Genomic DNA, 27,964 nt, shown 5'->3' with positions numbered 1-27,964 from the left:
CCATAAAATTATTTTCGTTGCTACTTCATAACTGTAATTTTGCTACTGTGATGAATCGTAATGTAAATATCTGGTATGCAGGATGTATTTAGACGACCCCTGTGAAAGGGTCATTCGACCCCCAAAGGGGTCGCGACCCACAGGTTGAGAACCACTGAGTTAGAAAAATAACAGGGGAAAGATCATAAGCTCATCTCTGGCAGAAGGAAAAGTTGATGAAAAGGCAGTCATGAGAAAGATGACCATCTAAGATAAATCAGATAGCTTGATTATGATGAAAGATGGTGACTATTAAGTAGGGCTTATGTACCTTGCTCAATAAATTTGAACTCTATCCTATAGGCAGGGGAGAAAATTAAAGAATTTTAAAAACAATGGACTGGCATCAGATTGAGAATTTAATAACTTTAGTTGTTGGTGTAAACCATAGTTGATAGGGCAGAGGGGAATACTGTTGCTGGAAAAATAACATATAGCAGGATATAGGGGCTTAAGCCAACATATTGGTAGTAAAGATAGAGAAGGGACAGTTCTAAAAAAGATTTAGGCAAAAAATAAAACTTAAAGGATTTATTTACTTAACTGGATTGGAGGGGGAAGGGATGAATGAGAATGCTTCCCAGTGTTCTTACTTGAGAAACCTATCACCCCAACATAAGAAAGCTATAATGGACTTCAACTAATTACAAGGTAGCCCCTTAAGGCAGTGATGGATGGGAGAGGGGGCAGCAACAGAGGGTAACATTTTTTAAAAAGTTCTTTATTGTTTAAAGTATTACATGTTTCCTTTTTCCCCCATTGATGTTTCCCTGGCCACCCCCACACCCCAGCACATGCCCTCACCCCCCTACTGTCTGTGTCCATTGGTTATGCTCATATGCATGCATACAAGTCCTTTGGTTGATCTCTTACCCTCTCACCCCACCTCTTTCCTCATAGTCTAAACTTTTTTTTTTAATGTATTTTTATTGATTTCAGAGAAGAAGGGAGAGGACGAGAGAGATAGAAACATCAATGATGAGAGAGAATCATTGATCGGCTGCCTCCTGCATGCCCCCCTACTGGGGATCGAGCCCTCAATCTGGGCATCTATCTGGAAATCTAACTGTGACCTCAACCACTGAACAACACTGGCCAGGCCAGAGGGTAACTTTTAATAAAGCATACTTCTTAGCAACAAACTGCCTTTGCAGTTTACTTTTTGAAGAAATGTGTTAAAAGTTTTAATTTAGAAGGCCATGAATTCTAAAATTGATATTATGCTTGTCAAACAGTAGGTAAAAAATAAAAATGTGTGTAATGGCCTAGTCTTTTGTTTAAATTTTATATTGTTGCTCTTAAGTTTTAAATAATACTGTTAAAGGTTTTGGATTTATATGTTCTTTTTTGTTTAATCCTCTCCTGAGGACATGTTCATTGATTTTGAGAGAGAGAGAGAGAGAGAGAGAGAGAGAGAGAGAGAGAGAGAGAGAGAGAGAGAGAGAGAGAGAGAAGGAGAAAGAGAGAGAGAAACATCCGTGTGAGAAACATTAGTCAGTTGCCTCCCCCATGCACCCTGACTGGGCCTGGGGATCAAACCCAAAACCCAGGCATGTGCCCTGGCAGGGAATCAAACCCTTGACTTTTTGGTGTACAGGACAACATTCCAACCAAATGAGCCACACTGGCCATGGCTGTATCTGTTCTTAAACTTAGAATATCTTAAGTAATTATTATCTGTAAAAATGATCATAATTGCCTCTTTTTATGACAAATTTTTCTCTCCCCCTTTTTTTTTTTGTTAACCATTTAGTCAGAGTCTCTAGTCCCCAGTGACCTTTTCCTCTTTTTATTGTTTCCTTGTGGATGATGTAGACAGTGTTTTGTCTAAGTGGTTGGGAATAATCAGTGTTGGGAACATTTTTAATTTTTTTTTTTTTTTTAAGAGAGAGAATGACAGAGAGAGCAACATCAATTTGTTGTTCCATTTATTTTGTGAATTCATTGGTTGCTTCTCATATGTGCCCTGACCAGGGGTCAAATCTGCAACCTTGGTGAATCAGGACAACGAATGCTCTAACCAAATGAGCTACCCATGAGGATCAATTTTTTCAGTAATGGAGTGGTGATAGTAACACTAACACAAATGTGTTCTCTTTTGAAAAGCAGCTTTTGCTACCAAATATAGAACCTTCATGTTCCGTTGATGAGGATGTTGAAAGTTGGATGTTGAACCATATTTTGTCTGGATCTCAGTTTTTCAAATTAACAGGAAATAGGTTGTATTTTTTAAAAAAAACACTTAGGAGCCAAAAAAAAAACAAAACATTGAATTTTTATGATTGAATACTCCATACTAAATAGTATGCCATTTTCTAAAGTATTTTTACTTATTATGAAGAGGCCTGGTGGTTTTATTAAAAACTATTTACTATGGCCCTGACTGGTTTGGCTCAGTGTATAGAGCGTCGGCCTGCGGACTGAAAGGTCCCAGGTTCGATTCCAGTTAAAGGCATGTACCTTGGTTGCGGGCACATCCCCAGTGGGGGGTGTGCAAGAGGCAGCTGATCAATGTTTCTCTCTCATCGATGTTTCTGTCTATCCCTCTCCCTTCCTCTCTGTAAAAAAAAATCAATAAAATATATATATATATATTTTTTTTAAATATATTTTATTGATTTTTTACAGAGAGGAAGGGAGAGAGACAGAGAGCCAGAAACATCGATGGGAGAGAAACATCGATCAGCCGCCTCTTGCACACCTCCCACTGGGGATGTGCCCGCAGCCCAGGCACATGCCCCCGACCGGAATCGAACCCGGGACCCCTCAGTCCGCAGGCCGACGCTCCATCCACCGAGCCAAACCGGCTTCGGCAATAAAATATATTTTTAAAAAAAGAAAACATCAGTTTAAAAAACAAACTATTTACTATGATATTTAAGCTTAGACTCATTTTTACCAAATTTTTAGATAATTTGACCTAGTGATGTTGTGTCAAGTTGTTTCCTTTCATTGTATATTTCCTAAGTATCTGTAGAATTGAATTTCTTCCCAAGTGATAAAGTGGATTATTCATACTTGCAGCTTAAGTATGTATGAAGGTATGTCTTTATCTGTGGGTGGTTTTGTTTCTAGATGAAAATCTAATCAAACATGCTCAACTCTACTGATGAAATTGTTTTAGGTGCATGTACAAATTCTATTCCATTTCATAGAATTGAAAGAAACATTATTCTTTTATTCTTCAGATTTTAGAGTTTGAATGTTCCAATTTAGAATGGAGTAATGTCAAAGAAAGATTTTTTTCTAATTTTATTTTATTTTTGTACATTTTAATTGAGCTTTCTTAGTGGAACAATGATTGTATGTTTATGGAACAATTCCCCCAGTGTATTCTTACCTTCCTTAGAGCCTAATTTGAGTTAGGTAAATGCTACCTTGATTATTTTGTATAGCTTTCTCTATCTTAAGGCAGAAACTAAAGATACAAAAAGGAATAGCATTTTAATAGTGTAATAGAATAAGTTTTCAACTTAAGGAACTTCCTTAGGTATCTATAACAATAAAAGCATAATATGCAAATCAAACAGCAGAACAACTGTCAGGACGACCATGCTATGACACACTGGCTCCAGGCCAGCCAAGGTGGTGCGATGCAATTGGTCAGGGGACCCCACCATCACCCCGCAGAGGGAGGCCCAGGCCACCGGCTAGCAGGGCAGTCGATTGAGGAGGAAAGGTGGGGGGTGGCAGCAGACGCCGGCAGCGCCAGGCCAAGGAAGCCCAGGTGCCAGCAGCCAGAGGGAAGCCTGGGTCCCAGGTGCCAGAGGGAAGCCTGGGTGCCAGTAGCCGGAGGGAAGCTGGTGCCAGCAGCCAGGGGAAGGAAGGCCTACCCTTGAATGAATTTCATGCATTGGGCCTCTAGTAGTGATACATTGCTTTATTTTGTTTTTTGAGTTGAGTAGATTTTTTTTTTTTTTTTTTTTTTTTTTTTTAGAGAGAGAGAGCAGTAGACAGCACCTAAAAATGAATCTCAGGGGTATAATATAGAGTTCTACTTTCCAACTTGGTTTGCTAAAAGGTAAAACTTAAATATATTTGCCAAATCCTCAATATTCATTCATTATTCCTATGTAAGAATGTCCTTAGAGTATTTATGGAAGTGTCAACAGATACTCCATTTGCCTTATATATCTGCTGCTTCAGTGCCTTAAAGTGAAATCTTGACAAAAGCTTGCTATTAGATCACAAAAGAATTATTACCCTAATTATTTGTCCATGTGTAATTATAACATATTGTTTCTAGCACTCCAGGCATTTTTTAAAATATCAGAAAATATGGAATGATTTGATGATGAATAATGAATTAAAACTTAAAACATCATAAAAAAAAAAAAAAAAAAACAACTTAAAACATCAGTAGATCATTAACCATGTGGCTTTGGTGAAAACATTTTCCCTGAAAATTAGCTGGCCAAATTTTGCTAAAAATCTGCATGTTTGAAAGGAGTAATATTGATTTTGAGAAATTACACTGAATAAAATTAATGTTTGAAGGGTGGCTCACTTATGTATTTGAGTGTAACATAATTGTCTTTCATTTAAGTCTAACTTTATACTCAGCTTTTATCATGTTAGAGTTATATTTCCTTATTTTTAAATTCCTACATTTTATTCAAGGGCAAGCCTTCAGTAGACCTATAAAATAGTTACTCCTCAGATCTGAATTCTATTCAGCAGTTAAAATTTTCCTTTTGTTTCACTTACTAGAGCATTTTCTTCATATTGCAACTTAATATTCCAACTGTTTGCAGTTTTTTCTAATCATCCTATTGAGTTTCAGTAATACTAAAGTTTTGCCTTTAAATAAAAGAGGATTTCGAGCCCTAGCCAGTTTGGCGCAGTGGATAGAGTGTTGGCCTGGGGACTGAAAGGTCCCAGGTTCAATTCCCGCCAAGGGCACATGCCCAGGCTGCGGGCTTGGTCCCCAGTGGGGGCCGTGCAGAAGGCAGCCAATCAATGACTCTCTCATCATTGATGTTTCTATCTCTTCCTCCCTCTCCCTTCCTCTCTTAAATCAATAAAGAAATATATTTAAAAAAAAAAAAAAAGAGGATTTCGAAAATAAGAATGGCCACAAGCAATACTTCATAAAGGAAAACAGAATAGTGCAACATTTGTCTTGCTTAGTCAATCCTTATCTGATTTACCTTTTAGAATTTGTTTAGTCTGTTGAGCAAAAGCCTACTGTTTGATTGTTTTGTAATTTTTGCCTCATTAATAGTTGGCTATAGTTCAAGGCAATGATTCTACTCTCATCCCTGGCTGCCCATTGCAATCACTTGGGTAGTTTTTAAAGTAGTAACAAGAATTAAAATACTGATGCCTGGATCTCACCAATAAATATACTAACTTAATTGGACTGGGGTAGGTTCCAGGGATCAGTAATTTTCAAAATCTTTCCAACTAATTCAAGTGTACAGTCAAGGTTGAAAACACTGCTCTAACATAATTTGAATTTGAAAGCTTGAGAAATTTTTGGAGTGGCCATTCTGATTACAGAAGAATAATGAATGATAGCCCTGAATAGTCCCAGAACAGAAAATACTATTAACTATGAAAATGGTTAAGCTTAACCATTAGTATCAAAGTATTAGAATAGCTGTTGTTACTTATTGAGCATCTAAAAAATCCAGGATTTTTGCTTTTTTATTAACTCCTTAAAGCCACTCCAGCAGATAGTGAATATATTTTGTTCAAACAGTAAACTGAAGCTCAGAGAGAGTGACTCATCCAAGGGGACATGCTTGTAAATGGTGGAGCCAGAATTGGACTATATACACATTTGATTTTATAACTTGAGATCTTTTCACTGTACTGATAAAAGATAAACCTGGGGCATATTAAAATTTTTAATAGTTTGAGCAGAAATCAACTCAAACCCAGCAGCATCAGATAGAAATGGTTAGAAGCATCCCACCAACAGAAGTTAGGGGCAAGACTTTTATTATAGAGAAAATGCAGAAGCAAAGCAAGGAAATTATTTGATTGACTATAGTTTAAGCAGTTGCCTTATTTGGGAAAGACTAGTTGGTGTATCTGATTGTCTTAGCTTTTGATTTCTTAACTTCGAAGCATTTTACAGGCTTAGGTTTTGGTTTGCTTACATAGGCTGCTAATGCCTTAGAATCAACCCAGTCTAATGGCCTCCTTGTTTAATGTAACAGTACCATGCTATATGAAAATTTTGATATTTAGTTTAACTTAGTTTATTTCAAGATTTTCTTACTGTCATGTTTCTTTAGAGTCACAGATATCATCACCAATACAAATATATTAAACTAGAGGCCCGGTGCATGAAATTTGTGCACAGGAGGCAGGGGTCCCCTCAGCCCAGCCTGCACCCTCTCCAATCCGGGACCCCTTGGGGGTTTTCCAGCTGTCGGACATCCCTCTCACACTCCTGGACCACTGTCTCCTAATCGCTCACCTGCCTGCCTGCCTGCCTGGTTGCCTCTTACTGTCCTCCTCCCCAACCCCCCGCCAGCCTGATTGCCCCTCACTGCCTCTGTGTGCCAGCCTGATCGTCCCTAACTGCCCCCCCCGCCGGCCTGGTCACTTCTAACTGCCCCCCGCTGCCAGCCTGGTCACCCCCAACTGCTCCCCTCTGCTGGCCTGGTCGCCCCTAACTGCCCCCCACCCCGCCGACCTGGTCACCCCCAACTGCCCCCCCTGCCAGCCTGGTCGCCCCTCGTGGCACCCCCAGCCAGCCTGGTTGCCCCACGCAGCCTGCTTGTTCAGTCATTTGGTTGTCCCTCACTAACCCCCCTGCCAGCCCGGTCATAGGGAGCCATCTTGTGAGGGTGTGAGGGTTAATTTGCATATTACCTCTTTATTATATAGGACTAGAGGCCCAGTGCACGAATTCATGCACCTGTGGGATCGGGCCAAAACCGGCTCTCCGACATCCCCCGAGGGGTCCTGGATTGCGAGAGGGTGCAGGCCAGGCTGAGGGACCCCACTGGTGCACAGTTGGGGCTGAGAGAGATGTGGGAGCTTGGCCAGCGGGAAGGGACCACAGGAGGGCTCCAGGGCATGTCCAGCCCATCTCGCTCAGTCCCAATCAGCCAGACCCCAGCAGCAAGCTAACCTACCTGTCAGAAAGTCTGTCTCCTGGTGGTCAGTGCATGTTATATCACCTGGTCAACCAGTCAACTGTCTGCCCCCTGGTGGTCAGTGCACGTCATAACGAGCGGTTGAGCAGCCTTAGCATATCATTAGTATATTACGCTTTGATTGGTTGAACGGCCGACTGGTCGTTAGATGCTTAGTGTTGGAAAGTAGTAGAATATTTCTGACTTGGACCAGTTATATAGATTTGTGTTGGCAGTGTGATGGTGGCAGTAAAAATTAATTCAGAAAATGTACATAATTCACAAGTGTTCCCTTTGTTTAGTGTTGTGAATTAACTTACTTTGGAATCTAGCAATATGAGAAATAGCATAGGCCATTTTTTTGTCTTGCTGTTAATCTGAACTAATTTGTAGCAGCACAGTTAGATTTTACTTACAGCAAAGTTACCACCACAAAATAAAGATTTTCTTGGTTTTTTCCTGTACATGAAAACTTCATTATAAGCTCTTACTGGAGGAGGAGTTATTATATTCCAATAGTAATTTATGAGGAAAGTCTTTCTACAATGAAAATATATGAAATGTACAGAATCTAAAATTGATATACATACAAATAAATCTTTATTGTACTTAAAGTATATTTAAATTGGGGGAAAATTAGCTAACCACAAAGCTGAAAATTAGTTTAAGAATAATAAAAATCACTTATTTTTAAATGAGTGGAAATTAATACATATAAAAATCCTGTTACAAATTAGATAAATGAATCATAGAGCTGAAATAGTTAGATATTTCTACTTACAACCTAGAGGATTCTATTAGTTCAGGAAAACCTAGCAATTGCAAGTAATATGGAAATAGATATAGACTCCAAAAGGAAAAATTGTGACTTGGGTATCATTTTTGTATTTTTCTAAAGGTGTCTGTGTAGTTCCATTTAAATTATTTGGCTAGTACTATAACCTATAGTGCCTAGGGTTAGATTTTCTATACAAATAAGGCTTCTCTAATGCATATAGAAAAGAGGCCCACCAACTTGCTATAAAAAATATAAGTTTTCTATATAAGAGTTTTATAACTTGCTTTGATTTATCTTCTGTTGGTATTTTTGCATAAATGTTTGAAGGTAAGCATTTTTGTATCCCAGTGATGTTACTTAAAAAAGTAAAAATGAGCTGTGGCTGGTATGGCTCAGTTAGCTGGGTGTTGTCCCATGCACTGGAAGGTTTCAGGTTTAGTTCCCAGTCAGGGCACATTCCTAGGTTTTGGGTTCAATCCCCAGTCGGGACATGTATGAGAGGCAACCAGTCGATGTATCTCTCTCATATCGATGTTTTTGTCTCCCCCTCCCAGCCTCCCTCTCCCTCTCTAAAGTTTTTTGGGTTTTTTTCTTTTCAAAACAGGTAAAAATGATAAGGGTGAAAGTCAAGGAGTTGAAAGTTTTAACCTTTTATACTCCTTTCATACTTTATGTCCTTGAGAATTCCTATTATACATAGCTTGTATTTTCTTTTGTGTGAATTTGTGTGATGTCAAAGATGCCTATAAGTACTTTATAGAGCATTGAAAATTTACCATAATTTGTAGTTAATTTATTTATTCATTGTGAAAAACAAATGTTTTCCTATGAACACTACAAATTCATAAGTAAAATGCCAACTTAGCATCACAAATTAAAATTTTTAGTACTTGACTTGAATAATGTTATGCAGCTTTGAGTTACATTTTCTTTTTGTTTATCCTAGACTGTAACTAAGCACGGTCTACAAAGTATGTCAAAGGAACTTGAAATATTTTGAAAGTTACATGATGAAAAAAGAAACGTTTAATTCTGTTATATGAATAATTCCATTCAGCACACACACATTGAGCAGCTTTGTGTCCAGGTCTGGGGGAATTATGATAAATAAGACATTTCCTGTCCATGGTGAAGTAATAGACTATTTATAGTTCATTATGATGAGAACAAGAACTATGTGAAAAGTCCCCAATTGAGATAGAAGACCAATAATAGTTTTCCAGAAGGTCACATCTGAGCTGCTATTCATTAGAGATTGTATGTCTAGTATTTGTAATTAATCAGTTGGTATTTTATGATGCAGAGAAGTGCTTTCCATGAATGGGTTATAGGTATGCTAGGATATTGAGTCCTTCAGTCTGTAGACAACCAAATGGGGAGGAACTAAGTGAGCAGAAACCCCAGCTATAACAGCCTCCTCCTGTTATCCCAATCTCCATAAGGTTGTTGCCATTTTCCCGTGTGATGATATGAAGAATATTGGGAAATAGTGGTGTAGAGAAATGCTGTTATATAAGGTAATGGAATCTCCACTAGAGATTACAAGAGGTCACAAACTTGCAAATAAAAGATAAATCTAATAACCAAATTTTAAAATGGCTTATTTTTTTATTTTCCTAAATTAATTCTGATAAAATACTAGGACACACAACAAAATTCACCATTTTTAAGTGTACAATTCAGTGACATTAAGTACATTCACATTGTTGTGCAATATCTTCACCATCTATCAACAGGACTTTTTCATCTTCCCAAACTGAAACTCTATACTCATCAAACAGTAACCCCCTCCACTTTGTTCTTTCCTCCCCCAGTCCCTGGCAACCACTATTCTACTTTCTGTCTCTGAATTTGACTAACTACCTCATAGAAGTGGAATCACCCATATAGTATGTGGTATCTCATTGTGATTTTGATCTGCATTTCTCTAATGATTAGTGATTAGTTGAACATCTTCTTATGAACTTTTTGGTAATATGGCCTGACATGTTTTAAGATATTTGTGGGTGGGGAGACTTTTCTAATCAAAATTCACCAAATCTTACTCAAAAGCAACTTATTTTATAGAATTTTGTCAGCCTAATCTTAAATTTTTGCTGCTACAAAGAATCTTAGAGATCCTCAGAGTTTTTCATCTGAGATCCATCAGTGATTCCAGAGTCCATGAATAGCCTGAATTTAAAACATAATTTAATCAGATTCTCAAAAGTATTTTAGACCCTTAAAAATCTTTTTAAAGAAATTTTTTTAATATATTTCTTTATTGATTTCAGAGAGGAAGGAAGAGGGAGAGAGAGATAGAAACATTAATGATGAGAGAGAATCATTGATCGGCTGCCTCCTGCACGCCCCCTACTGGGAATCGAGCCCACAACCCAGGCATGTGCCCTTGGCCAGAATCGAACCTGGGACCCTCCAGTCTGCAGGCCGACGCTCTATCCACTGAGCCAAACCGGCTAGGGCTAGAGACCCTTAAAAATCTTAAGAACACTGATAGAGCCCAGAAACACCAAAATGTGGAAAAGCCACTATATTTCTGGTAGGTAGAATTAGCATAATTTTTAAATTTCTACTCTGCTTTTCTATATTTTTCAAAGTACCAAAAATAACCATGCAAAGTTTACATGATTCATGCTATTTTAGAATTTAAAAGGTAAAATCCATCTTTAGCTCGTGAGTGTACAATTAAAAAAAAAGTCTAAAATGCTAAGAAAACATAAAATGATTATAGCGTTTTCTTTTTTTTTTATTGTCTAAAGCAGTGGTCGGCAAACTCATTAGTCAACAGAGCCAAATATCAACAGTACGATTGAAATTTCTTTTGAGAGCCAAATTTTTTAAACTTAAACTATATAAGTAGGTACATTGTTATTAACTTAATTAGGGTACTCCTAAGCTGGCCTTTGCTAAAAACGTCCTCAATCTGAGGGGTCAGCCTCAGCGAACATACCCCTACTTCTTCAAAATAGACTCACCCAGGCCGAAAACCGACTTCTGCGCATGGGCTACGAAGTTTCAATCGCACTGTACGTGCGCACCCGCACGTGGTATTTTGTGGAAGAGCCACACTCAAGGGGCCAAAAAGCCACATGTGTCTCTCGAGCCATGGTTTGCCGACCACTGGTCTAAAGTTTTGCATGTCTCCTTTTTACCCAATTGATCCCACCCCGCCCCTCCCCCCAGCCATTCCCACCCCAGGCAAGCCCCCACCGCCCCAGTGTCTGTGTCCATTGGTTATGCTAATGTGCATGCATACAAGTCCTTTGGTTGCTCTCTAACCCCCCTCCCTCCCCTACCATTTGTCTCTGGATCTATTCTTGTTCATCAAATTATGTTGATCATTATATCCCACATATGAGTGAGATCATGTGATATTTATCTTTCACTGGCTTATTTCATTTAGCATAATGCTGATTATAGCATTTTCTTATCATTGCCTGCCTTCTCTCAGAATCACAGCATTCCCAAGTCCCTACAAAAAGAATGGTCAAGCTCTACGGCTACAAAAAAATAAATAAATAAATGATGTTTATCATTGAATCCATTTCAACTGAGTTAATTGCAATAAAATATTTGTGTGTGAGCTTCTTATAATGAGCTTTTACTATAAAGAGAGTGCAGGTTCTATAGCTTTCTGCAATATTTACCACTGAATTTTGTCAACTTAAATTCCTGAAGGGAAAATATTTACATTTTTTTATAATGAGATTTTACTGATTTTCCTATAGTATCTTTACATAGAACATACTGTATTTACATTTTAAAGGTATGTGTTTTTATTTAAGTTTAACACAATGATCACTTAATTTTAAAAGCAACCACAATGTATTCTCATTAAGTATTTATGTGGATAGATGGATACATGCCTATGTTCAGTTTAGCATCCTAAAAAACTGTAGGAAATCTTTTGAGATTATGTGAAGAACTTTCTAGGACATTTTACTATTCAAATTCATTGTCAAGTCTCCATATCTTCTTCTCTTTTTGGCTAGGTTTATAATACTCCAAGTAGAAATTAAACTACTACCATTTAATATCTTGGGCCTCTGTTTCCTTTTCTGTTGAACTGGAACTAGATAGTTGTATCCAACTTTAACATTTGTATGATCTATATATATCTGCTTAACTGTTATATTTATTTTAGAACTACATTTTAAAATTTATAGCAGTTTTTAAAAAATTTTTTTTCTTTTGTAGCTATATGCAGGAGCTATTCTTGAAGTCTGTGGATGAAAATTGGGGAGGTTCCCACAAGTCCAAGGTATGTAAAATTAACTCTAGTAAATTCTCAGTTTAATAATTTAAAAACAGCATTTCACAAGAATAATTTTATTAAATACTAGAGGCCCAGTGCACAAAATTCGTGCAGGGGGTGGGAGGGTGTCCCTCAGCCCAGCCTGCACCCTCTCCAATCAGGGGACTCCCTCGGGGGATGTCCGGCAGTCAGGCATCCCTCTCATAATCCAGGACTGCTGGCTCCTAACCACTCGCCTGCCTGCCTGCCTGATTGCCTCTAACCACTTCTGCCTGCTAGCCTGATCGCCCCCTAACAGCTCCCATGCTGGCATGATTGACACCTAACTGCTCCCCTGCTGGCCTGATCGCCCCCAACTGCCCTCCCCTGCCAGCCCGGTCGCCCCCAACAGCCCTCCCCTGCAGGCCTGGTTGGTCCCAACTGCCCTCCCCTGCTGGCCCGATCGCCCCCAACTGCCCTCCCCTGCCAGCCTGATTGCCCACAACTGCCCTCCCCTGCTGGCCATCTAGTGATGACGTGGGGGCGTCACACGAGGGTGCAAGGGCCACCTAGGCTTTTATTAGTATAGATTCTCACAAATAATAACCTTTAGGATGATACTTTCTCAATAGCTTGTGAATTTCCCCCACAATTTTTTTCATAAAGGTAGAGTTGTATAGTAATTGTTGAATACCAGGTTACTTTAAGCAAGCATAATATATGAAATTTAGATTTAAATACAAGACGTGATGACGTTATTTTTTTCAAAGGAGTCTTTCATTTACGAAGTATAAATTTTACAAGAACTTTTTTCTTACCAGATGTAAATGTCATCCCTTTAAATAGCATTTCATTGGAGTATATTTTAAATGTGAATTGATTTATGTAAAACTCCTAAGGAACAATTACATTAGTGAGACTAGACCTGTCCTAAATGACAAATTGTCGAGAATAGAATTAATTACCATAAAACCTGAGGTGCAGAAGAGACGAAGTGATACATGCTGTATGTGTCCGCAGGAAATTTTAAGGAGAAATATATGAAAGGATAATTATAAAAGTGTATTTATTCTTTTGGTTGAATAAGCAAACCATAATGGAGCTTTGCAGTTCCAAAAATACTTGGGCTAAGGCTTTTTCTATTCTGTTCCTGTGTTACTTGAAAATCAGTTTTATGAAACAACTTTTCTGAGGTATCAATCAATATGGTTGTTGGTACCAGTACAGTGCCAAAAGGAATCCCAATTTGGGGTGCAGTGAAGAAGAAAACTTTGTTCAGAGCAAACAACTCAATTGTGATACAGACAGCTCTGCGCCACTCTGCCCTTCTCTGGTCCACTCCGCTCTGTCTGCTCTGCTCCAGCAAAAGGTCTTTAGTGTTTCAGCTCCGTCCAAGGATATAGTCTTTGTTCTCTGAGCCAAAGGGGAGCTGACTTATAGGGAGAGAAGTGCCTGCCTCTGGTGCCTGATTGGTCCATATTCATGCAAATAAGGACTCTAAGTCCTCACGTTTGATTGGTCCAAAAGGCACTGTGCTGGTTGGTCAGAATGGAACCACTCTGGTCAGTGAAGATGCTGACGGAGCTATATCTGAATAGCTCTGATTGGACAGGGAAAGTCTCAGTCCTATTGGTTAAAATAGGATTACAGGAACTCCTTTATAAGGGTTGACTCAGTTGACGGGAAAACTGCAAGCAGGCAGTTCAGGCAGGCAGCTTAGTGCAGGCTTCTCCCTTAAGCCTGATTTGCATGAGAGGCTTGTTTAGAAATGGCAGCTAGGTTCTGTTTTTAAATTTGAGCCCCGTTCACCACCTAGTGCCATGTGTATGTAATAAGTACTCAAATATCTGTTAAATGGTTAATTTACTGCCTATAAAATGTGATTTGCCACTACAGCAAATATTCTCTTCATTCAAAATTAGAAGGTTTTTGAATCTATGCTTAGAGAATAGAGAAGAGAACTGATGAAAATAGTCATTTAGTGACTCTTCTTAATATTTCTTTTAAATTTGTTCATGCATTTCAGCCTGTTAAAAATCTATTCAATGAATGAAAGTTATTACATGTGTGAGGCTCTGTTATAGATGGATACAGCAGATATAAGAATAATCCTTTTCTCCAGAGAGGTTTCTTATATAGTAGGGAACATACTGTGGGTCTAATGGTGTTTTTCACAGCTGTGCATATAGTCAGAGGGATAATGAAAATGCAACAGCATTTCATAATGTCAGTTTTGCTTGTGGATTCAGGAGTCTGCAGAGTATTTGGACAAATCCTAAAGGATAAAATTAGGTATTATAATAAGCCAGGATAACATAATCAGTTTTATTTTGAACTAAATTTTGTAGGGGAAATTTAGATGTGATATAAACTATATTCCCACAAGTCCTCAAAACCTTAAAAGAAAAAGAAAACCCATTTATTAATCTTTGTGTGTTCTAAAAGCAATTATATAAAAACTTTCATAATGGAACATGTATATAATGCTATTGCTAGTTAATTCTAAGTTTAAAAAATAAGTTCTGAAAGAATGATGTAAATGGTAATAGAACTGGTATTATGAACTATCAGATATCTAAGTGAAACATCTCATTTGTTTTCATTTTAGAAAGATTATTCTAAATTTTTTAACTTAGACTATTAGACATAATCATTACTTAAAATATTGGTAAAATGTAGATGAACAAAAACCCCTAAAAGGAAAATTATCCATTTAAAACTTCCCCAAACTGTGTACTTTAGATATGACTCCCCCCCCATTAAAATAATAGTAAGCATTTTTTGTTATATTTATTATGCTAAGTATTTTATATTTTCTCACTTAATTTTTATAAAGATTTGCTTAGTGCTTCTGGGTATTTTTACTTTTATAAATGTTGCATTTCACTATCCCTCTGACTATATTTATAGATAACTATATATAAATATGAACATAAATGTATAAAAATTATATTCATCTTTTTAAACAACCATAGGAAACAAATTGATCTATAATCTGCTTTTTATGTTTCTGTTTCCTTCTATATCACTAGTATCTATATATATAGAAGGCTAATATGCTAAGTGTCCATCCAGGTAATAATGTCCTGTAGCAACGCCCGGCTTCCTCTCCCTAGCGACTAGCCTCCTTAGAGTTTCTTCAGGCCAGGAACATGGCTTACTTTATAACCAGGTGCAAACATTTTACACTATAACCAAATGTCTGTGAAGCATTTTCCCATGCCTCATCTCATTTGATCCTCACAGAATTCCTAAGTAGGTAGGTAGAAGGCTCAGTGGAATCCTATTTTCTTTTCATTACCTGGAAAACGGAGATTTAGAAAGCTTAAAAACTTGACTGAAAAGAAGTAAGAAATAGTGGACCTTGAAAATGACTTAAGGTTTTCTCACAGAATATAGTCAAACACTGCTGCAGTTAAATATTTTACCTTTGTTCTCCCTGTGTGATTGACAGTAATAATCTGCTTCGTGTTGATATTTACTGCTGTGTTACTGACAATTACTGGAAAGAGAAGTTAGGGTGCTTCACTGGGCTGGAAAAAATTTAGCTACATCAGAAAGCAGGTCTAATTAAGCAAGTTTATTCTATGTATATAAAAGGCTAAGTTGACTCGCGCATGCGCAATACATATAAAGCTCTCGCTGGTGCCAATCGCACGTGTGTTTCCATCTGTCATTGTTGGTCGTGAATTTGGTTGACATTCTATTATAGAGTAAGGGCAAATAACAGTATTAAAATATTTCTTCTAATTAATTTCCTTTCAATGTGCACAAATTCATGCACCAGGCCACTAGTAGATTAATGTAATTTTTAATAATTTGATGCATTTGATAGTGTGGTTCATATTAATTTAGTTAACCAATAGCCTTTACACATTTAGATTATTTCCAAATTTCCAGACTTGGTTAGCAGGACTTTATGTTAAACGCTAGAGGCCTGGTGCAATCCGTGCACCAGTGGGGTCCCTCAGCCTGGCCTACAGGGATCTGCATTGCCACAGCCCGGCCTTACCTGCTAGCTTGTCAGGCTCCAGCCCGCTGTTCATGTCAATCCTGCACAGCACGAATTAGTGAGGGAAGCAGCAGGTGGCCAGGGAGGAGCCCAAGGCCAGGCTCAGTGCCATGTAGCTCCTGCTCTTCCTGGCCCTGTTGCACATGCCGTGGCAGCCACTCTTGGGCACACAGGGGGAGTGTCCACAGTAGAGGCTAGCGCTGCCACAGCAGCACTCATCAGCCTGATATCTGGCCCCCGTCTGTTAGCTGAGTGGCGCTCCTGCTGTGGGAGCACACTGACCACCAGGAGGAAGCTCCTGCATTGTGTGTCTGCCCCCCAGTGATCAGTGCACGTCATAGCTACCAGCCGGTCAGCCGGTCACTTAGGCTTTATAACATATCTTTGCATGATCATGTAATTATATCTTTAGAGTAAAGAAATTCCTAGAAGGGGTCTTGCAGATTTAAAGAGTATGTACATTTTAAGACTTTTAATTCATTTGGCTAAATACCTTTCAGGAAGGATGTGTCCATTCATATTTTTCCCACAGCTAATCCCCAGCAAAATTCTTCTCTCTAACCTTAAATTTTCTTTTTCATTTTTGTCGCTCTGAATGAAGATATCTCATTGTTTTATTTGACACTTATTTGATTATTAGGCTGGACATTTATTTCAAATGTTTGTTGACCATCTACCTATTTGCACATGACATAATCCTGTCCTTAGTTCATTTCTCTGCCTAATATTTTTTTTAATAATTTTCAACAGCACTTTTATAAATTATATGTTAGAGATGATTTTTCTACCATATGTTGTTTCACTTTTTATTTTGTTAATGGTGTTGTTTTGCTGTCTTGAAATTTCCACTTTTATGTAGGCATATCTATAGAGCATCTCTTTTAATGTCATGCTTAGGAGAAGAATTTTGTATTCCATATTCAAGTTGTCTGTATTAAATTCTGTGGTAGTATTCTTAAACTCTCTGTTGTTGTTTTTTTAACTAAATGTATTTGTTATTACTTACTTATTCAGCTTCTTTCTTTCCCTCCAGAATGTAAACTCCTTAAAATCAGAAATTATGTCTATTTTATATAGCTTTATCTCTGTTATGCAACATGCAGTAGGTATTCCATAAATATTTGTTGAGTAAATTTAAAACGTTAATCATCTAAATTTATTTAGATATAAGATATGATGTAGACACCCAACTATTTTTCTATGTTTTTTTTCCTCAAATAATTTGGCAGTTTGTTTTTTTTAATATATTTTTATTCATTTCAGAGAGGAAGGGAGAGAGAAAGAGAGATAGAAACATCAATGATGAGAGAGAATCGTGGATTAGCTGCCTCCTGCATGTCCCCCACTGAGGATCGAGCCCCTCCACCCATGCACATGCCCTTGACCGGAATCAAACCTGGGGCGCTTCAGTCCGCAGGCTGATGCTCTATCCCGGCAGTTTTCTTAAAAGTATGTATTGACTAATTCACTCACATACACCAGACGCAAACACCTATAATCGCTATCTCCCTCCCTGCCTCCCTCTCTCTGATTTGATAGTTTAGCTGTATTAAAAAATTCCTGCAGATATTTGTATCTCTAGATTTATTATTCTGTTATCAGTATCCTACATTAAAAAGCAATTGAACAAATTTTCCTTCCATATTTTTTCTAAACTGTGACTATCCTCACACATTTACTCTTCTAGCTGACCTATCATTTTGTCAAGGGCTCAGAATCCCATTGGAAAATGAGGTTTTAATTAATTTAAAACAATTAACACCTTAAAATATTTCCTTAATAATTTATAAGAGCACTTTTCCCATTGAAGTGTATGATATGTCTTTAGATTTTTATATCTGTTTGAATCACCTTAATTTTTTCATATAGGATCTAATGTTTCACTTATTGAGTTTATTTCTACTTTTTGTTTTGATCTTGGTATCTTGCTTGGATTTAGAAATGAATAATTTTAATATTTTTCTTTTCTCTTAAGCTTTTGTCAGAAGTGATAAACCCAAACTATTCAGAGGACTACAAATCAAGGTAAGGTGATTTTTTCTTTCTTTTTATTTATTTATTGTTGAGAATATTACAGATGTCCCCCATATTCCCCACTTTGCCCTCTTCTACCCAGTCCCCACCCCCCAGAGCCTCCACCACATTCTTGTCTGTGTCTATGAGCTATGTATTAGTCTCTTCCTGTCCTCCCCACTTCCCAAGGTAAGGTGATTTTAATGGAATCCCTTTTTTCCAGCATTAACTTATTTCTTTTTTGAAGATTGAGGTCATGTTTGTTGTCACATTTAACCAGAATAAGGATTTCTCACAGGTCTCTGGCGAAATATTGGACCTAACTAGTGGGTTGGAAGTTTCAGAAATTGAACTTAATTATAAACTAATTACAATAAAATTGTTAGGTTTCTTAAACCAAAGAAAATTCAAAGTCCAATGCAGAGTTCTATCTGATAATTTGTATGCACAGCCTATTTTAGCATTGTTCTTATAGTCATTCTCTCTCGTTAATTATTAACTTATCTGCTTCCCCCATTAGATTTTAAACTCTTTTGAGAGTGAGAGAATATCATATATGCAATAAATATTTGTTATAGTCAATAATAAGCTTAAATCCTAAATAAACCAAGTTGATACTAACAAGAATTTTTCTCTTTAGAGATAAACTATAAGTTTTTAGATTGCCCTTTTTTATGAAATTTTATTTCTTTCTCAAAAGATTTCCTTTGAATCCTGTTGTGATATGTCTAAAGCTTTTTTGTATTGTTATTAAATTCAGTTAAGCTGTATTGCATTGATTTTGATTTTAGTTGAGGCAAAGAAAACCTTCTAAGCAGGTAAAATGATATCCCTCTTTTTTTGTAGTATGTTCGTGGTTCAGACCCTGTACTAAAGCTTTTGGATGACAATGGGAACATTGCTGAAGAACTAAGCATCCTCAAATGGAACACAGACAGTGTCGAAGAATTTCTGAGTGAAAAGTTGGAACGCATATAAATTTTGATTAAATTGTGTCCTGTGCTTTTGTTACCTTATCAAATGTTAGAACACCTAGAAAATAATTTAGCTTTGCTTCCATCCTTTGATCAGTCTTTTACTGTGAGGCAGTAAACATCTAATTAAAAGTTGAAGTGGCAGCACAGCACAAGATATCTAAGGACTTGGCAAGTTTCACAAATTCATGTTTTATAAATTTCTAGCCTCCTACATTTGTTGGTACCACTAACAGAGTGCTTTGTAATAGACTTGTGGTTAATTATGCAAATGATAGTTTGTGATAATTGGTCCAGTTTTACAAACTACAGATTTTTAAATTAGGGAGGTAATAAGGGAGATGATTACTACTGTGCCTCATATGCTGTGTGCTCTTTGAAAGTAATGACAGTAAACTACAAAGCAAATAAGATAGACCGAGCCTCAACAGGTTGCTTGATCCTCAGATTTTCTCATATTTTTGTATTCCCCAGCTTTTCCTTTTAATAGAATCGCTATAGTATATAATGAGTGAACTGCATAAAAATTTTATGGCTTTGTTATTGTGAAACAGATTCAAGATCTACTGTAAGAATGAAATATTCACAGATTTGCGTTAATGAAGACTACACAGAAAACCTTTTTCAGGATTTGTGTGGATCTGATATTTAGCAAATTCTTGTGCTCTACATTCTTACAGAAAAGTCATTTAAAGATGATTATTTGTAAGACCAAAATATAAATTAAAAGTTTCAAAAATCTGAATTTGAAATTTTCTTCTGATTTGTCCTTTCATGTTTAAAAATGATACCTTTCTCAGTATACTTTTCTTTTCATATAAGCCTTTATTTTCTAATTTCTTATTGTGGATAATAGTGCTTCATATTTGTCTAGCAATTTTATTTTTTAAAGTGCTTTCATTTATGAATACATTTTTATCTTGCATAAGAAGTATCTCAAATTATAGAATTTTTATGAGCTGTTAAAAATGATAATGTTTCAGGAACATTTGACATCTTGCTCCCTGGCATATGTTGTCAGTTTGACTCAAACTCTTTCATAATAATTTTTTTTTATGGTTTTTTAATAATTTTTTTTTTTTTTTGCTTAACCCTCTATCTGGTGAAAGTGACTTCACTTCATAAAAAGTAGTTCGCTAAAAACAACATTCATCCAAATTACTTTAGGTCATTTCAACTGCCTACTAAAAATTGATCAGAAATTCTATTCTGTCAGTTTAATGTCAGGTTAAGTTCTTATAATCTGGAAACTTGCTTAATTTTTTATTTTGAATTAAACCATCTTACTGAAGAATATTTGGAAGTCCTTAAAGACAGCTCTACTAGGAAATGTTTATAAAATGTTTATTTTTAATTGAGATTAGCTATTAATCTTTACTAGCATTTTGTGTCATGTTATATTTAAAATTAAGAAGTATGTCTTTAAAGCCAGCAAGAGAATGATACACCCTGGGCAATTTGTTTAGTCAAAATAAAATACTATCAGAAGTCCTAGCAAACAAACAGATTATGGTCTACTTTTGATCATCAGTAATGGAGAGGCCATCACTTTGATAATACAGGGCACTGGATAAATTGGCACTAATATCTAATGGTGGTTATTACATCAGAACAAGAGGGAAGTGAAGCCAATCATGGACAGTGGAGAAATACCAAGAGAGAAGTTGCCACCACATACAGAAGAATAGTAGGATAGAAGGGATAAAACTGCAAAAGTTATGGGATTGGCATAGAAAACTAATTGGACTGGTCTGCAGGCAGGAAGAGCTTGTTAAATGAGTATCTGGCAGTGGGATTTAAAAAAAAAAAAAATGAAGAGAAGCCTAAAATGTCTGTTATATTCATTTTATTATGCGAGATCAAAAGAGGCTAAAGAACCCCACAGTATCTCAAAGCTTGAAATTCTTGAATAAATGTGTAACTACCAACCTTCACTATTTTAATTGGGAGGTTTGAGTTAATCAGCCAATTCCAACTCTCACCAATTTAAATTAAAGAATAGCTAAAAGCTTTTTGAAGAAACAAAGAAATCTTGATTACCAAAAAGGGGATATGAGTATTGATCCAAAAAGTACCATTTTGTAGCCCAATTCTGACATTAGATTACGCTTAGTCAACCTCACAAGTATAGGTATATAATAGTCACTTGATATTTATAAATGTGCTCCCCCTGCCAAAATTGTTACTTATAACCTAAAATAGTTACTTTATCTCTAAATTTCTGAATTTGGCAAAAACCTCTTATAAGAAACTGTGAGCAAGAACTGACATTTCCTGTTTTAGAGGGTTTGAGGCTTGAAAGCTAGTCTAAAATTAAAGTTAATAAAGTGTAGAAAATACTTTTGAAAGCAAATACTGCAAAACTTCAGAAATTAAAATTGGCAGTAGCTAGTATGTGAAAGCATGTCTACAAATACATGGAAAGTAGGAGTACAGATTCCAGATATAAGTACAATTAGGTAAGTATTTCTTTTACCTGAAAATTGAAGTACCTTTTAATTAAATTCTGTAGTGATAGAGGACTTTTTCTGGGAGGAGAGCCTGCATTTGTGCTCAAAAATTCAAAACAAACTTTCGCTAATTAAATATAAACATTTTTTTCAAAGTTTTGGCCCAAGAATCAGTAGCATGAAATCTGGTTATTTAGAAATACTGAGGAAATTAAACTAAAAATAATTGTGTGAAGCCTCTAAAAACTTTCCTTTCGCCACTCTTTCCTGTAACCACTCTTGAAACATACTTCACTTCAGCATTTTATCTATTCAGCATTATGACCACATTGAAGTTTAGACCTTAAAATTCAAAACTTTTTTAAAAACCATTTTGGTAGAAAAATTAAACTACCGCTGATCCTTATTGGTGAGTTCCATCTAATCTAATAAAAGGAAAACATGCAAAATGACTGTACCTCTGCTACACCCACCAGCCATGCCCACCAGCCAAGCAGGAGCAAATATGCAAATTAACCCAACTAAGATGGTGGCAGGAGCAGGAGGCTTGGGTTGCCCCTGGCGATGAAGGAAGCCAAGCTTCCCGTCTGCCCTGCCCTGCTCAAGGCTACAAAGTTTCAATTACAGAAGATAAATAAATCCCAGATACTTCCAGCCCGCAGCTGTGGCCAGCCTGAAAACAGCCATCAACCCCTCACTCAGGCTGGCCAGGCACCCCAGTGGGAACCCCCACCTTGAAGGGGTTGTGGCCAGCCTGTAAATAGCCATCAGCCCCTCACCGAGGCTGGCCAGGCACCCCAGTGGGGACCCCCACCCTGCAGGGGGTGTGAGCAGCCTGAAAATGACCCTTAGCCCCTCACCGAGGCTGACCAGGCACCCTAGCGGGAACCCCACCCTGATCCAGAGCACCCTTCAGGGCAAACCAGCCAGCCCCACCCATTCACAAGGCCTCTATCCTATCTAATAAAAGAGAAACATGGTAATTAGCATACGACTGCTACCCTTCCCATTGGCTAATCAGGGCACTATGCAAATTAACTGCCAGCCAAGATGGCAGTCGGCAGCCAGGCAGCTTAAAGTGAATATGAGGCTTGCTTGCTTCAGTGATGGAGTACTCCAACGTTCCCCGCCTGCCTTGCCAGCCTCTGAGCTTGCAGTTTTAGAAACATTGTAACAAATATAGAAGCTAAACAAAACCCCAGAAACCTGCTTTAGTCTGTCTGGCTTCAGCCAGCAGGATCACAACATTGTTTCAAATACAGAAGGTAAACAAAGGCCAGAAACCTGCTTTCAGCAGCAGAGGCCTAAGAGCTGGAGCCAAGCCTCAAAGCTAAAGCTGGCCCAGAATTTAAAAAAAAGAAAAAAGGAGCGGTTGGGAGCTTCAGTCACCCACCAGCCTGAAAACAGCCCTCAGCCCCTCACCCAGACTGGCCAGGCACCTCAGTGGGGACCCCCACCCTGAAGGGTGTGTAACCAGCTGCAAACAGCCATCATCCCCTCACCCAGGCTGGCCAGACACCCCAGTGGGGATCCCCACCCTGATCCAGGCAGCGCCCCAACCCCCACCCCACGGGCTCCGCTCTGTGTGTGATGGGGTAGAGCCATAACCTCCCCATTGGTCCTGCCCTGAGTGTGACAGTGGTGGAGCCCCAACCCCCTGATCCGCCCTGCTCTGTGGGTGACAGGGGACGGTGCCCCAACTCCCCTATCGGCCCTACTCTGTGAGTGACAGGGGGGAGCTCCTCAACCCCCTGATCGACCCTGCTCTGTGCATGACGGGGGAGCTCCCCAACCCCTTGATGGGCCCTGCTCTGTGCGTGACAGGGTATGGAGCCCCAACCCCCCTGATGGGCCCTGCTCTGTGCGTGACGGGGCAGCGCCCCAGTCCCGATTGGCCCTGCTCTGTGTGTGACAGGGTGGCACCGCAACCTCCCCATCGACCCTGCCTTGAGTGTGACAGGGGGTGGTGCCCAAACCCCCCAATTGGCCCTACCCTGAGCATGACTGAGGGTGGCATCGCAACCTCCCAATCCGCCCTGCTCTGTGCATGACAGGGGGCGGTGCCTCAACTCCCCAATCGGCCCTGCTCTGAGCCCAACCAGGGGCTGCACCTAGGGATTGGGCCTGCCCTCTGCCACCCGGGAGCAGGCCTAAGCCAGCAGGTCGTTATCTCCCAAGGGGTCCCAGACTGCGAGAGGGCACAGGCTGGGCTGAGGGACCCCCGCCCCCCCCCCCCCGAGTGCACAAATTTTGTGCACCAGGCCTCTAGTCCTATATAATAAAAGGGTAATATGCAGATTTACCCTAACAGCAGAACAACTAGGAATGACTGGTCATTATGACACACACTGACCACCAGGGGGCAGATGCTCATGCAGGAGCTGCCCCCGGTGGTCAGTGTGCTCCCGCAGGGGGACCTCTGCTCAGCCACAAGCCAGGCTGATGGCTGCCAGCACAGCAGTGATGGCGGGAGCCTCTCTTGCCTCCTCAGCAGCACTAAGGATGTCCAACTGCAGCTTGGGCCTGTTCCCCGCTGGCAAGTGGACATCCCCCGAGGGCTCCTGGGCTGCCAGAGGGATGGCTGACTGCCAGCTTAGGCCCAATCCCCCAGGGAGCAGGCCTAAGCCAGCAGGTGAACATCCCCCGAGGGGTCCCAGACTGGGAGAGGACACAGACTGGGCTGAGGGACCCCCTCCCCCCTCAAGTGCACAAATTTTTGAGCACTGGGCCTCTAGTATTTAAATATTCACCTATTGAACCACTAAAATGCAATTTTAACCCCACAATTACAGTACCTGAGGCACACCCATCCATTCCCAGCCAAGTCCAAACAAGGTGACATTGCCTTGTTTCAGCTCATGCTCTAGGTAACCTTTTCAGTTTATTTAGTGCCACATTTTTGGCATTTTGTGCTTTTTGTTGGTGAGATAGGTGTTTAAAATGATCCCTAAGCCTGGTGCTGAAATGGTATCTAGTATTCTTTAAGTGCAATAACACTATGTGCCTTATGAAAAGATAAATGTTTTAGGTAAGTTTTGTTCAGGAATGAGTGACAATGTTATGTCCGTGAGTTCAATGTTAATAAATCAACAATCCTATATATTAAAGAGCTAATATGCTAATTAGACCAAACAGCAGAACAACTGTCTGGACGACCTTCTGGATGAAGCAGGGGCTGCGAGGGCCGAGCCCCTTGCCTGAATTTCGTGCATCAGGCCTCTAATATATATTAAATAAAGTATCTTTAAATAGAAGCACATAAAACAAGGGCATGTATGAATAGGTTGACAATACTCTTGTGACCAAAGACTTCCAGGAAACTAACCTTGTATTTCCCCTAAGAGCAACGGTTCAATATTTGCTAATTCAGTGTTTGCAGCAACTTTATAGAACATAATTTACTACCATGAGTACTAAGAACCGACTATATGAAAACATTTTTATGGAGATATAATTGACATTTAAAATTCACCCAGAGTATGCAAATCAATGGTTTTTTAGTATATTCAGAGTGTGCCACCAAAACCATAATCTAAATTTAGAACATTTTTATCATTCCCCCTCAAAAATTCTATACCCTCTGTCAATCACTCCACACCTTATACTCCTAGTCCTAGACAACCACTAAACTGGTTTCCATATGAATTTGTGTATTCTAAACATTTCATTTAAAGGAAATCATACAAAAATTGGCCTTTTGTGTCTGGCTTATTTTGTGTGTCTTCAAGGTTCATCCATATTCCAACATGTATCAGTACTCCATTCCTTTTTGTGGCTGAATAAAATTTCTTCTTTATAAATATACCACATTTTACTCATTATTGGGTAGACATTTGAGTTGTTTCCACTTTTATTATAAATAATATGAATAATACACATTCATGTACAAGTTTTAGTGTGGAAATGTTTTCATTTCTCTTAGATATATATCTAGAAATGGAATGCTGTCTTTGTTTAACTTTTTGAGGAACTGCCAAACTTTTCCAAAGATACCATTTTACATTCTCACCACCAATGTACATGGGTTCTAATTTCTGCACATCCTAAATTTCTTGATCTCTCATTAAGAGTAGTCATTTTAGCCCTAACTGGTTTGGCTCAGTGGATAGAGCGTTGGCCTATGGACTGAAGGGTCCCAAGTTCGATTCCGGTCAAGGGCATGTACCTTGGAAGCAGGCACATCCCCAGAGTGTGCAGGAGGCAGTTGGTTGATGTTTCTCTCTCATCAATGTTTCTCATTCTCTATCCCTTTCCCTCTCCCTCTCTGTAAAAATACAATAATATATATATATTTTTAAAAGAGTACTCATTTTACATCTATAATCAGGGCCCATTGACATGTGTTAAGCACTTTGCCCTCCACTAAGTGGTCTTAAGACTGCAATTCTTTTTTAATTCTTTGAATGGCATGTTTTATTCTCAACTTTACCTGCCTCTTCTGCCTCCCATCACTTTACTGAATTTTAACTCATTTTTCTCTTCCCCAGCTTCAGTCACAAATAAAAACCATACCTAGAATGTCCCCACATCTGATAGTGATCACATGCTAGTGGGGCAGGCAACCATTACATAAAAGTACATATATGTAATTGTCATTATGGTAAGTGCAGTGATAAAAAATTACAAGAAGAGAATTACAAAGGAGACTAATGAGTTTAGGGATCTCTGAAGGGTGTGACATTTAACCTGAACAGAAGCTACCTGGGGGAAAGCGGATTGAAATGCCTTCCAGTGAGAGGGAAGAGCATGTGCCAAGAACCTGACTTAGTAGAAAGTCTGTACCTTCACATATCTGAAAGGAGGCCAATGTGTCTGGAAACTAATAAGCAGAGAAAAGAATGGTGGCAAATGGGGTTGGGAAAGGTAGGCAAGGAGGATCCAGTTCACTCCATCTTAAGAATTTAGCTGTATGCCCTAACGCCTAACGGGTTTGGCTCAGTGGATAGAGAGTCAGCCTGAGGACTGAAGGGTCCCAGGTTTGATTCCGGTCAAGGGCACGTACCTTGGTTGCGTGCACATCCCCAGTCGGGGGTGTGCAGGAGGCAGCTGATCAATGTTTCTCTCTTATCAATGTTTCTCTCTATCCCTCTCCCTTCCTCTCTGTAAAAAATCAATAAAATATATATTTTTTTTAAAAAAGAATTTAGCTGTATTCTAAATTGCTTTTAGAATAAAACCAGAAAAGGAAAACACCTTAAGCAGGGGCAATAACAAAATCCAATAAGACCAACTCTAAACATCATGAGCAATCAGCAAATATCCGAAAATGCCTGTGTAACGACATGCTTTATCTAGTGCTTTCACTAATGATTAATAACCTCTTTAGGAGCCTCTAGTATACAATTTGCTTTTTAAAGGTACTCGTCAACTTGCTTTGAGAACAAAAAAGATAAGCCTAAGTATAAATGTTAAATCTTATGAGATTCCAATGTATATGTACTCAAAGGATTTTTAGAATATTCACCCAGTTATGTGAGCTAACGGAAGTGCCTATTAGTTCAAACCATGCCAGCATTCCTCCTCGCCCATCTTTGAGCTAAGCACTAATCTCAATTCTAGTTCCAATGAATGGCTGTGGAGTTTGACTACATCTCTATGAGACTCTTTCTTTTTGCCACCAACACTGTAACTAGTCCCAGCATTCTGACTGGTTTTATCTCCTCCTACACTCAGATTTTGGACCTAAGTCCCTAGTTCCTGTTGCCTTATTTCCCACATCAGGAATGACCATATGACCCAGCTAGAACACCCTATTTGCAATTCGAGGTTTTGAAATCTACTCTCCTGGCCTGAATTGTGTTTGCATTTCTTTTTTCTTGGCTCGAACATCTGGATACTGACTGACCTAGAGCCCAAACTCTGTGTTTTTCTACCTAACCTGATCCTATGAACAATGAATGACTAACTCATCGACTTTAAATCTATATGTCTTACCTCTTCATCTTAGTCCAACAATACAGGACTCTTCAGTTCTTCCCCATGTGGAATGAAATCTTGTCTGCCTCTACCCTTTGTCTATCCACTCAGTATCAGCTAGCTCTTACATACCCTACAGGCCCAGCCCAGATCCCAGCCAGGCAACTTCTAGTCTAGTTTTTATCACTGCACAAACCACCCCAAAACTTAATGACTTAAGTATTTTAAACAATGATTATTTGCTCACAGATGTGTATTTTAGACAGGGTTCAGTGAGGACAGCTCACCTCTGCTCTCCAGGTGTCAGCTGAATCCACTCAGCTAGGGCAAGTGGATTCAAGATGGACCATTTACACATCTGGCAAACTGGCACCGGTTGTCAATTCCTTCCCATTAGGCAGCTTAAGCTTCCTTACAGAGTGTGACTAGGTTCCAAAAGCAAGCAGCCTAACAA

General features: G+C 38.8%; 1 protein-coding gene across 1 annotated transcript in view; it reads left to right on the top strand.

The window, feature by feature from the left end:
• SELENOF (selenoprotein F) overlaps nt 1-19,889 on the top strand; it is a 33,439-nt gene extending 13,550 nt beyond the window's left edge. The window contains exons 3-5 of the mRNA XM_036350067.1: nt 12,109-12,172; nt 18,133-18,182; nt 19,017-19,889. Of these exons, the coding sequence (XP_036205960.1) occupies nt 12,109-12,172; nt 18,133-18,182; nt 19,017-19,148 (246 nt within the window). The 3' untranslated portion in view covers nt 19,149-19,889. The remainder of the gene's footprint in view (nt 1-12,108; nt 12,173-18,132; nt 18,183-19,016) is intronic.
• Nucleotides 19,890-27,964: the final 8,075 nt, after the last annotated feature.

The sequence above is a fragment of the Myotis myotis genome, unplaced genomic scaffold (genome assembly GCF_014108235.1).
Source record: "Myotis myotis isolate mMyoMyo1 unplaced genomic scaffold, mMyoMyo1.p scaffold_m19_p_2, whole genome shotgun sequence".
Lineage (NCBI taxonomy): Eukaryota > Metazoa > Chordata > Mammalia > Chiroptera > Vespertilionidae > Myotis > Myotis myotis.
The sequence above is the reverse complement of the archived record's forward strand: the minus strand, read 5'-3'. Positions and strand labels throughout refer to the sequence as shown.